At 44.7% G+C, this 13,047-nt stretch overlaps 1 protein-coding gene across 1 annotated transcript; it reads left to right on the top strand.

The window, feature by feature from the left end:
- Window positions 1-3,415: 3,415 nt before the first annotated feature.
- On the top strand, window positions 3,416-12,944 carry LOC106495298 (lipase member M-like). The gene is made up of 9 exons (XM_013955749.2): window positions 3,416-3,517; window positions 4,135-4,300; window positions 5,744-5,942; window positions 6,450-6,559; window positions 7,030-7,166; window positions 8,205-8,348; window positions 9,818-9,889; window positions 11,298-11,363; window positions 11,729-12,944. Exons 1-9 carry the CDS (start codon window positions 3,416-3,418, stop codon window positions 11,960-11,962), a joined length of 1,230 nt encoding a protein of 409 aa, XP_013811203.2. The 3' UTR covers window positions 11,963-12,944.
- The last annotated feature ends 103 nt before the right edge of the window (window positions 12,945-13,047 follow it).

The raw sequence follows: 13,047 nt of genomic DNA, 5'->3' as shown, positions 1-13,047 counted from the left end.
CAAGGCACAAACTGTGCTGCTTCAGCAAAGTAAGCTCTAGGTCGCTGGAACTTGCAAGTGCGTGGGCATGTTGCAAAGAGCTGAGAGGAGTCTTGGAAGGCGATGTTGCAGAAAATACACCCACAGTCTGTGCTCGCTGCTTGCCCACCTCTCAGCAGAGAGCTCCATAGTCACTGCGGAGCAGGTGGCAAGTGCTTGGCCAGAAACATTACCAACCGGAAAGTGATGAAGTCCAAGGGAGAACTACAGGGCATGCTAAAATTGACTGAGGGGGGCTGTGGTAACTGCATACAGATACCTGGAGATAATTGGCTAGATGGAAGTAATTGAAAGTCAGGCGTGTACAGTCACCTAGCAGAAAAAGTAACATTTTGCTGTGGTCCAGACAGGCATCCTTAGAGAAGAGTAAGAAAAGACACAACTTCCCTCTGAAACTGAACCCCATGGCTAGCGAGAGTGAAACACAGTTTTGTCCCCAGTTTCTTCCATCCCCTGGGGTTGGATTTTTTTTTTTTTTTAATTTTTTTAAAGAAGACTCCAACATTCATTTCGGGGACTGCTAAAGGAGAGGTTTTCCTTTTCCAGACCACTGTTGGTTACACACTGGGAAGCTATGAGAAGAGCAGGAGAGAGACAGGTGGATTTCCTGCACAAGCTCGTTGGAGTGAATCAGGCAGAGTGTGACTACAAACCCCGCTCTGCACAGTGCCCCAGTGCACCGCCAGCCCCAAGGGAGGTCGAGAGCAGTCCATATGCAGTACATCCTTCAGACTATGGAAGTCACTGGCAATATCAGCTCACACTCTGCTGCACCAGATAGAAATAATTTTTTCTGACTCTCAGCTGTTCTGTAGCACCACAAAAATATTCACAAGTGAGCCTAGGTAGGACAGGTGTCTCCTTTCAGAGCAGATTCCAGCCCTCAGGTAAATTACATGTTAGCAGGATAATGGACTAGAGGGAGTGGCAATCTGTGACACTCCCGAATGCGTGGAGCAGAAGGAATAATAGCCCATTGCGTGATAGGAGCGAGTGGTGTGCTCTGGCAGCAGGGACAGCGCTCTGCTCCCTCCTCCTCCACGGACCTTGGGAAGGAAGGCATCTGAGCCCCTTCTGCCGCTGCAGCTGGACTGCAACTGGTAACCTCTTCCTCCTTTTTGTGCCAACACAGCATGTGAGTTGTCTTTGCACGGGCTGCCTGGAGATAGGCTGTCCCCAGGGATACCAGGAGAGAACTGTAGATAGTTTGAAGAGTCCCACAGATGAGATGGTGAGACTGCTTCAGGGAATATTCTGTCTGAAGGAAAGTTGTTGCTGCTTTCGGGAGGGGTGGGAACGCTCAGGAATCAGGAAATGTGCTGTTATTTCAAGAGGTTTTAACCTGTTGAAACCCTCAAAAGATCATCAGGAGCTTTAAATCAGCCCATTTGCTGAGCTGAGTATCCATTGCCTGGGACCTCACAAAGGGATTATTTTTCCAGGTTGGCTGTTGTGAGGAAAGAGTTATCCCAAGCAAGGATCGTCCCTTAATTTTGCATACTATTCTCATGACATTACACCACAAAAATGTTTTTTGTCTCTTTTTATCTCATCCTGCTTTGTTAAGACTCATAGTCTTAGGAGAAGTGAAACCAAAGTCTGCCAGGGCCCGGCAGCTGCAGGAATGCTGCACTGAGAACTGACTGAACCACATACAGCTGCTGCCCCGCTGTGTCTCCCATCTCTTCCAGGGTGTCTCAGTGACTCATGTGCTCCTTAGGAGTATCACAAGAATGACCTCCCATCTACCTTTCTGTGGGAGAGGAGAGCCGCACTGCACTGCAAGGATCCGAACCCTTCTCGGCAGCAACAGGAGATATAACAAGGGGCAACGGCCACAGATTGCAGCCCTGGGGGTTCAAGTTGGATGTGAGGAAACATTTTTTTCCCCCCGAGGGGGAGCAGCCCTGGTCACCAGGAAGCTGGGGATCTCCATCCTGGGGGGGGGTTGGGGCTTAGCTGGGCCAAACCATGGCCACCCTGACCCTGGCGATGGTGACTCCTGCTGTAATTGGGAGGTTGAGTAGGGACTCCCTGAGATCCTTTCCACCGGTGTTGAGGTGACTGTATGATCCTCCATGCATGCACTCCAGGAACAGCAGAGGGAGTAGGTTGCCTTCTCCCTGGCCGTGAAACCAACCTCCTACAGCAAGGAAAGCTGATTCCTCAAGCAGAAGAGAGAGGGAAAAATTAGGGTTAGCTAGGAAACCACAGAAACACAGTCTTCCTTCCATCCACCAGGAAGATATTTTGCAAAGAGGTGATTGCAAGTTACCTGCACTGGCTTTAATACAAGCCATTGGCACCTGACTGTGGTCACTGCTTCACATGCAGACCAGCACAGACACATGGATCTGGCTGGAATTTGGCTCATGGCTGTGGGCTCTGCGCCTTCCCGGTTTGACCATGACATGGTCTAAGTTCCTTTCCAGCTCTGGACACACAGAAGTTATGCCTGCACTATAAAAGCCACCCAAACCCAGGAGCACTGGGACCCCCATGCAGTCACCCCTGAAGGGCCTGGCTCAAGGCTCAACCCACCCTCCTTGTCTTCTTTATTCCACTCACCTGATAAACTGGATAAGAAGAAGTGTACTGTGTTTGTGGAGAACGGTTGTAGTTAAGCATAAAGACTCTGACTATATTTCTATTACAAATTTTTATTTCTAGGGTTTTCTCCAACAACTAGAATGATAATAAGGGGGTTTGTGGTAGGACCATGCTAAAACAAACCCTTCTCAGGAAGAACAGCAGGTCTTCTGGGACAGAAGTTTACGTTGGTTTGCAAAAATAGCTCAGATGCATTCTGAAGTCACTACAATCTTACTTTCAGCCATAATGACAGCCCAAACAAAATGCATTATTTGATTTCATATTAAGAACAAAACCCTAAACATTCAGATGATGAAATTGGGATGATTTACTTCTGACTCATCCAGGTAACAATTTAACCAAGTGATCTATTCTTCTGACTATCCTAGCTATCACTTTAAATGAATAGTCTATAATCACCTCCTCAGAGATCAAATGTGCACAGGTTGGTGTGGTGTAGATGTATTGGTGTATGTATTGGTATGGGTGCATATGTATACAGGCACATAAATTCTTTTTCTGAATATGAGAATCTGATGGAGAATGTGTTGTTAAAATGTAATGGAGTCTGGCATTTTACAAAATGAGCAATATGAGCAATTAAAAAACCAAAAGACTGCAAGATTTCAAATTAAAAATTATTCCACTGGTCATGTGGTCAGGCTAACATATTAACAAAAGCATGGTGCATGTCAAATGAAATACATGTAATCCCCAGCTTCTGTTTCAGTAAAATCAATCTCTAAAATGCTCACCATGTTAACATGTTTTGCAGAGAACCATGATGTGGCTGTTTGTTACCATTGCTTATTTAATGTGCAGTACTGAAAAGTCAGAAGGACTGACTGGAAAGACAGATGCAAGCCCCGAGGCATTCATGGATGTTGTAAGTTGTGTTTTCTGTGCATTCTTTTTCACGTTATGTGAACATTCTCTTGTCCACCCCAAAAAGCTCAAAGCTTGGGCATACAAGTTATTTATGCTGCTGTAATATATATCAGCATATCAACACCAGCTTTCCAGTCTGGCCAAAACCCACAGTCTCCATTTATATATCTTTACCAGGGTTTGGCTAAGGATTTATTAGAGCTTTTTTCTCCCTGTGCTTATATATGGAGCAGAGACTTATGGGATAGTTCATCCAGGGAGTGTTAGGCCAAAACAGCTGTTTCAGGTTTGGACGTTCCCTCTCATTGCTGCCCAGCTCTTCAGAAACATTGGTCACAGAATACGAATCTACTGTGTGCTTTTCTTTATGAATCATGCTCAGGGAATGAAGGAAACTCATACCTGCCAAGAATTTTAGCTGAAGTCACAACATCACAACAGCATTGGAGAAAGGGGCCTTGGGAGGTCCCTACTTCACCTCCTGCTCACAGCAGGAGTCACCAGCACTGGATCAGAATGGCTGTGGCTTGGCCCAGCTGAACACTGAAAGCCCCCAGGATGGAGATCCTTCACCTGCCTGGTGACTTGTCCCACTCTTTATTTTCTTTCCTTCAGGGTGAAATTGTTCGCTACCATGGGTACCCCTACGAGGAACACGAAGTCGTGACAGTTGACGGCTATTACCTCATCATGCAGAGAATTCCTCATGGCAGAGACAACTTGGGAAGTACAGGTACCTCCCATGAAGCAGAGTCACAAGGCTCCAGCATGTTCTGCCCCAGTAAGTGCCAGAAGAAAGTCTGCTTGGTCCCAGAGCCCTGAAAGCTTTGCTTGGCTAGAGTAGGCCATTGGCAGGGCTGCCTTGTCATGGGATTCAGAGATCCAGGGGAGGCTGGGTACTCAAGGAGACATCCTTCCCTGTTGGATTAACCTCAGGAGCAGAAGAAATGTATGTATGCATCATACCAGCTTTGTTGTTCTAAGAGGATATTCTTCACAAGAGGAAAAAGATAAGGAGAATGAACATAACAGAGAAATCTCGCCCCAAATTTTATACCTGCTCAAAGACAACCAAATCCATGACCTAAGGTCATGGGCCTATGCATCTGTAAGGAATTCCTTGTGGAGCAGCTAAGAGCCATTTGTTAGTAAAAATAAATCACCTGTCAAATCTAATGTCATCTCGCCATTTCTGCTGCTTCTGGCTCTTGCATTGAACCACTGTTTCAAAGTGGAGAGGGTGATGCATACTTGGCAGGACCTCACTCTCCTGTGAAATTTGAGGGCTGGCATATTAATGTGATAAATAAGCATAATAATCCAGACTTCTGTTTAGGACACTTCTTTGTCTTCAGCTCTCCAGGGTGGAAATTTAAGTCTTAAGCTGAGAGTCTTAGAACAACAAAACAGAGAGACCAAAGGAAGAGCAGAAAAAAAGGACTTTTAATCCAACTTTTTTATGCTGCAACCTGGTTGCAGCTCCAACATATGAATTCAGATATCCTTAGGATGACCCTACTGTAACTGGGAATCTATCTACTTTGAGTATGGGGTTGGAATACAGACCTTCAGGGGTCCTTTCCAACCTAAGTCTTTCTCCACTCTCTCTTCCAGTCCACTAACCACTAAATCGCTTCCACTCTCTTCCTATGGCACATCAGACTTTTTAGTCTTTTGTAGAAAAGGTCTTAATTTTGTTCTGAGGTGCTGAGATCTGGCCATATGTCTTGAAGTGGGCAGAAGTGGGTGGAAGAAATGACCCCTCCAGATCTGTGTCTCTTTCAGTGGAGCAGGATGATATTTGCTGTGCCATGAGAGAAACACGCATGAGGGAGGCAAGCCTAGAGTGTGCTGGCTTTTCAACATCTCTTGGTCAGACCCAAGAGTACCATGGCCAGAGAAAGGGCACCATGAGGAGAGCAATTTCCACGGAGAAGGCACACACAATGTCCAGACAGACATGGGGCACAGTTGCTTTCCTGCGAGCATGATTCACCATGCTCCATTCAGTTCCACCTTATTTTTCAACTCCAGCTTATCATTTTTCTCTGCCCTGGGATTACCAAACAGCCTACTCACTCACCAAAAAGAAAACACCTTTCCGAAAAAGCTGAGTATACAGTGCAGATGAACCCAAGTGGGGTGCTGCCAAAGTGATATCTGGAGTGTCAATGGTCAATTATGTTAGCTGAGAGAAAAAAAGATCCATTTCTTCTTTCTTCAGCTCCAAAACCTGTGGTGCTCCTGCAGCATGGCCTAGTGTTGGAGGGAAGCAACTGGGTTACTAACTTGCCCAACAGCAGCCTCGGCTTCATCCTCGCAGATGCTGGCTATGATGTCTGGATAGGAAACAGCAGAGGGAACAGCTGGTCAAGAAAACACAAAGAGTTTTCATTTTACCAGGAGGAATATTCAGCTTACAGGTATTTTCAAGGAAGCAGCAGAAATGCCAGTAGATCTGCCTGTTTTGTTTCATAAGGTAGCACGTTCATAGGCTGGAGCTCCACTGACAGAGCTGTGGGATCTACCAGTGGGCATACACTTACATCTCCATGACAAGATATGGGTGCCCATATGTGCTAGAGCCCTAGCCAGCTCCCCAAATATTCTTTCCCTAATGCAGCTGTGAACGGTATAGACAAGAATTTTACCTTTTTCTGCAAACAGAATACAGATTCATGTTCAAATGGTGTTCATCCAGCCTCCAGGGTTCCTCCAGGAGATGGGAGCAAATGGCACTTTCCCGTGTAAATGTGTAAATCTTCTAAGACAAATAGCAAATCGATTTTGCAATCCAGAGGGACAAAGCACAGATCCAGTATTCATGCTGGTGGGAATGCTCAGCAACACTATTTGTCATGTAGTGCCTGGTGATCTCAGCACCCAAGGCCAGCAACAATGATGTTTTTATGTGCCCGTCTTCATTGCAGTTTTCATGAAATGGCCATGTATGACCTTCCAGCAACAATCAACTACATTCTGCAGAAAACTGGACAGGAGCAATTATACTATGTGGCTTACTCTCAAGGCACCACCACAGGTATTTATGAGGAAATCACTGGCAATCTGCACTGGCAGAATCATGTAAGCTGTGCACCTCATGAATGGCAGTATTTTCCCTGAGAGCATAGAAGGGGAAGATAAACTAAAGCACATCATAACAATGAGGGGGGAAGAGCAGGTAAAAATCCTGGTTTGTATTAACAGAGCAGTTTTGATGGAGACATTTTAAAAGTAATTGCAGCAAAGGTTTCTGATATAAAACACTGCTGTCAGATACCTGCTTTCTGCCAGTTAAGAGGACCTGTGAGAGCTGCAGCTGGAGTAAACTATCAAGCTGGGAGCTGAAATGAGTTGGCAACAAAGGCTTCAGGTCACATCACCAACCAGCCGTAGCACTGGCAAAGCACAGCAGCCTCCAGTGGTACTTCCAACCAGCACATACATCTAGGAGTCAATAACTCATTCAGAAATAACAGGGCAAGGTCTGACTCCTTCCCACTCTTGCAGGTTTCGTTGCATTTTCTTCCATTCCTGAGCTGGATCGCAAAATCAAGATGTTCTTTGCGTTGGCTCCTATTACTACAAACGCAAATATGAAGTCACCCTTGGTAAAGTTGTTAAACCTTCCTGAGACACTGGTTAAGGTATGTCCTCCTCACACATTCACTGCCTCTGCTGCTCCTTTGGGCCTATAGTACAAGGTCAGGCAGGAAAGGTCTTGGAGATCATCAGTGAAGGAGAACGAAGACCAGCATTACCCTTTATTGCCAGCAATCTCTTTTGGGCAGAAGAAAGCAGAAGGGGCTGAAAGCTTGGGCTGGTGGTCAGTTCTTGAGTTAGCACTTCAGAAAGGTCTCAGCAGAAAAAAGGGTTTGCAGAAGCTGATGAAACAAATGGACTAAGGTGGGAATGTGAAGGTCTCAGCACCCAAGATGCACAGTATTTATATGTCACTTCCATTTCTTTGCCCTCTGTATTCCCTTTGCTTTGAGTTCATTTGTTCTGAAAAGGTTAAATTTGTACCTATACGCTTGAGACTATGATGCATTAAACCATGTGAAACCTCTTGCTGTCCAGGCCTGGCCAAAGAGCTATTTCTAGATATTAATTCTGTATCCTTCTTCCTAGGAGAAACCATCCTCTTCCAGGGTCCTGATCATTTTTGAAAAGTCACAAAAGACAGAATTATGAAGCATGGCAAAGCTATAGGAAGGCAGACAGCAGTTTTCAGGGATGAGCAGAGAGCAGGGAAACACCTGGAAGCTGAGTAAGAGCATGAGTCCATACAAAGGGTGGAGAGGGACCTGCCAGTCTTGCCTCCAGGCCAACATTCATGCTCATACAGAAGGCGTGGGAGTGAGTGTACTCAGTGCTCATGGCTGTCTCTGTGTTACACCTTGATGGCACAGCATACCATGCAGACACCAATCAAAGGCAGATGCAGAGCGAGTTCAGGTGGTCTGAGATGCCCCTGTAGACAGAGCTGCAGCCACAGCTTTCCTGATCCACAAGGCTCAGTGCATGTCCCAGAACACCCTGTGTCGGGGTCGGCCACATGGTGCCAGGGCCTAGGTTCCTGTCTTGGGAAGTCGTCTCCAGAGATTTGTCCTCTCTTTGTGGGCCCTCTTCTGAGTGCCGTGTAAGAGTTATATGAACCACACTGATGCCTTTGAATTTCACAGCTCATTTTAGGACGCACAGTGGTCTTCGATAATGGTGAGATATTGCAGCAGGTGACTTCCCGACTGTGCGGCTATTCGATCTTTAAAAGCCTTTGCTCCTTGGTCCTTTACTTGCCTGGTGGGTTTACCAACAGCTTAAATGTGGTATGTACACTCCAGATTCCTTCTTAAGTGACCTAGTCTTGCATTGTTTGAGCCTGATATGGATGTGCAATTAACTTCAGAAAAAGAGTAAGTATCCTGTTTGCATTCACTTTTGAAAGTGGGACAGACTTCTGGGCTGGCTATACCGCTAACTTTGTACTGCAGGCATCCCAGAAGAGAGATGGGATGGGATGCTCCGGGACCTAGTGGTTTGTGAGTCAGGCAAAAGACTCAAAGACTTGAACGATGTAGTGCATCAAATGCAGCTAAAACAGTGCTGTAAATTAGCTGCGTTCTCCTGACCTGTTACATCTTTCATTCTGGCAAAAAAATCTGGCCTTTGACACCTGCCCTGAAAGGCTGGATGCTTTTGCATTGACACCATAGCAATGTGAAGAGGGAAGCCTGGAGTGTTCATAAAGTCATAGATTCACTGAGCTTGTTGTCCTGCTAAAGTGGATGGTGCAGAAGGGGAGAAAGCAGGAATTAATTCAGTATTCCTGGGACTTTTGTGGTTTCTTTTTCACTAAGCAAGTTGTTAGTTCACAGATGTTTTAACAGCAAAAATGTGTTATTACGAAATGAACTCCCCTACAGTTGACTGCTGAGAGAGGTAGGCCCTCAGATTCTTCAGACTATGATCCTTTAAAACATATTTGACCACTAATATAAGCTTTTCCCTGTGCTCCACTACACTGAACACAGAGTCATAGAATAATTCAGGCTGGAAGCACCCCTGGGTGGAGGGCTCCGGTCCAACCCCAGCTCTAGCAGAGCCAACATTGCAGCTAGAGCAGGTTGCTCAGGTTGTGTCCAGGCAAGTCTGGGCAATCCCTGAGGATGGAGATCCCCCACCATTTGGGGCCTGTCCTGGATGGCACCAGTCACAGGGGGAAGGACTGTTTCTTTAGGTCCAACTGGAATATCAAGTGCTAGATCCTCTCAGAGACAGCTTCTGCGAGTAAAAGTGGTGACAGATCCATTGAGAGTACCAAACAATAACAACTTGGCCAGGGCTGGGCCCAAGCAGAGCTGGGCCACTATTTCTGAAGGAAAGCATCGATGCCATTGTTTAGTTTTCCAAGGATGGAATGTGTTAATGTGTAAGCTGTTGTGATATGCTGCACATCGTCTTTGCAAAAGGACCCTGAGCTCAAAATACAGAGTTCTGCTTTTGTTTGAAAAACATATCTTCTCCTATCACGACCCAGTATCTCATGAAAATTGCTAGGCTTACTGGAGGGAGCTCTCTGGCACCCTTTCTGCTGCTGTCTGCAGTGTGTGTTCACATGGAGCATGGCTGAGCGATGCCTTCACAGAGCTAAAATGAAGCAGTTTGTGTGAATAAAAGATCCAGCTAGCCTGAGTGAGTGAAAGATCCATTTTGTGGCTACTGAACTGGATCAAATTTAGTTCAAATGGGATTCCCCTCCACGCAGAGAATAAATCTCTCCAACGTGTTCTTGCAGAGCCGCATAGATGTCTATCTGTCCCGCTACCCAGATTCAACATCCCTGAAAAACATGCTACATTGGCGCCAGGTAATATTTCCTGCTGCAGAATAAGATAACATGCAACCAGGACCCATGTTTTCTTCTCTCAGCTACCAAGGCCCTTTTCTCAATACTTAGGTATAATTTCTGCACTGCTCTCCCTGCAGAGTTATGTTAGACAGAAAGTGAAAATCTGACATGAAATGGTGGTGCGGATGCAGCTCTTTTGACCATGACTTTCAGCAAACAATAAGCCAGAGTTTTTGGATCTGGTAGGAGCTGGAGCTGGAAGCAAAAGACTGAAAATAAACCAACACAAGAGATGTTAGAGTAAAGGCTAAAAGCTGAGGGTCAACAGAGTCATTATCAATAACTATTAATCATTGAAAACATACATTGATTCATATTCTTCTGTTGTAGACATTGACTATGACAGTCAAAGGAAATTTGCCCAAAGGCCTGAATTGCATCTTCTTTGAAGCTAGCTCTTGGTTGTACTCTAGATACCACCTCAGGTGGTGGACAGACCTCAGCCTCCAGACATTTACACTCTGAGGCTCTCCAGTCACCCCAGAGAGGAGGAGGGTTGGGAGCAGCAGGTTGCTGTAGGTAGGCTGTGTGTGCACAGGAGAGATGTGACCCATGCCAGGCAAATTTGCAGGCTGTGCTGAGTTCCTCCTGATGGTCAAGCTCTCCTCCTGAAAGGTGCTAGCACATGTGTGACAATTAGTGTCACCAAGTCATCTGGGCAGAATTGTTCCACAGGAGCAGCACGGTTCCCTGGCCATCTCCAGCTCCTGCCTCTGACAGCTGGCAGCAAGCTCCCTGCTGGCCCAGGGTCCAGGCTCCAGCTGCCCAGCCTCCACTGGACCATGAGGAGGAAAGGAGCTTGTTACACTGCAGAGGCCAGGTCTCCTCTTACTGCACTACACTGCAGAGACCCACATATGCATAGAGAAAGGACAAGTTGGCTGCCTGCAGTAGTGCAGTCTGCCCAATACAAGATGGGAATTTGATTCCTGTAGATATCGCAAGTGTTGTTCTGATCAATTAAGTGAAAACAAATCACTGTTTGATAGTGACATCATTTTTATGGACAAAATTCCTCCTCCTCAATCCCAGAGGAATATGAAACCTGGTCTTCTATCTACATTTGAAATGACACATCCGACATTTCAAAAAAAACATCCTAAAACATTTCTGTCCAATTAGTCTGTCAATTTATTACAATTTTTAAGAGAAATACATAATTTCTAAGGCATCAGTTAGCACACTAAATTTGTCCAGTTTTTTTGCTCTTAATAGAATAGATTAAACAATCAGAAATTGTTTTTCATTCTGATCTTGCAAAATATGCAAGGGTAAACCAGTTTTCCACTCTTTCTCATCTGCTTTTATCATTCTTATGTTCCCCTGTGATACATAGAAAATAAATATATCTCTCTTTCTTTTCCAGCTCTATCTAACAGGGGAATTCAAATATTATGATTACGGCAAGGACAACATGCTCCATTATAACCAGGTAAGAGAAAACTGTTCTTATTTGTCAGTTTTAAAGGAAAAGAAAAGAGAGAAAATGACAGTGAAAATATTCCTGTGACTCGGACTGGGGTAGGCTTGGATTTATGGAAACTACCTTGCATAGTCAAATTAATACCTTTCTTACAAAGAAGAGTTCTATGATGTTTTTCAGCGTTGACTTTTTGACTCTCCAATGAAAACTGTGGGAGTCCAAGGCAGGATCTCCAGTGATAGTCTCTGTGTTGTCCCACTGGATAGACAAGAAATTCCAAGTAGTAATCCAGTGATGCAGGAATTCATTGTGTTTTAGACTTGCACATGACTCTGCAGCCTTTCCCTTTTCAAGCTATCTTATTTGTCTTCCAGACTACGCCTCCCTTCTATCAGCTGGAAAATATGAAAACACCACTTGCTGCATGGTATGGTGGCAAGGACTGGATTTCAGCCCCTGAAGATGTTAATATAACATTACCTCGTATAACCAATGTGGCATACAAAAAGTATATTCCTGAATTTGTCCACTTTGATTTTCTTTGGGGTGTGAAAGCATACCAAGAAGTATACAGAGAAATTCTTGAACTGATGAAGAAGAAACTCTAGAGTTGGAACAGTGGCAATAGTTGTTGACTTCTCATTTATCTTCTGGGGCTTCATCTATTTTTTTTTTAAATGAGGAAAAAAAAAAGAGGGGAAAAAGGTTCATTAAACTGCTACGCTTGGTTTGCATTTATATTACTCTGGCAACTGAGGTATACATGCCAAACCACTGGTAGGGAAATCATGTAGGATTTGTATTAAATAGGTTGGGGTCCCTGTGGAAGTTTGGCATGGCCCTTTGACCCTGAATTTCCCAGGAACCTAACACACGTGGATGTCCAGGGACAAGTGATTTCAGTGGAGTCTGGCACCTGATCACTGTTGTGGGGCTCTGGCCTCCCTATGCTTCAGTTTCCAGCTGCAACATTGGCATGGTAGCTCAGCTCTGTCTTGGATGCTGTGGTTTTATGAGAGTAGGTATGCTCAGACAAGACCACATGGTGCGCCAAGTGGTCAATCCTGCCAGTATAGCTTTACCTGTTATCTGGTGACTCTTCTACATCAAGAAACCCAAGAATCTGAAGTTCATTACTTTCTTTTGTGGTTTGAAGTAGCTAGAAACTTTCTGCCCAATGACAATGAAAAGAGCAGGTGTTTTTCAATGAGAACTGTCCATTTTGCTAATGCAGGGAACACCTTTCTCAAAATACATGTTGATACACATAATATTTGCTCATGCACAACAGGTTTTTCAGTAAGTTCTACTAAGAAACGTCATTTTGCACCATTTTAAGGAATATTCCCAAGGCGCAAACCATGTAGAAAAGGTCACCTTTTACTGACTTTCAGGAAAAGCTTTTGTTTTCTATATATGTGAGAGAGAAGAAGAGTCTGGTGGAAGCCAGTAAGAAGTCTAACTCTATTTCAGCTTTTGGATTATGCTTCATAGTAATATATTGTTCAGAGGAGGAATTATGAATTTGCCTGTTTGCATAACTTTATTTTTAAAGTATGTCTAGGAGCAGGGCAAAGGATAAGGCCCTCTTTCCACAAAATTGTACAAATAATAATAAAGTAAAATAAGATCCACTGAGCTCTTTGTGTCTGTACTGCCTTAAACCTCTTGAGGAACACGGTGATTTTCAGCA

This window comes from Apteryx mantelli, chromosome 7 (assembly GCF_036417845.1).
Source record: "Apteryx mantelli isolate bAptMan1 chromosome 7, bAptMan1.hap1, whole genome shotgun sequence".
In the NCBI taxonomy this organism is placed as follows: Eukaryota; Metazoa; Chordata; class Aves; order Apterygiformes; family Apterygidae; genus Apteryx; species Apteryx mantelli.
This window is presented reverse-complemented; position numbering and strand designations above follow the sequence as displayed.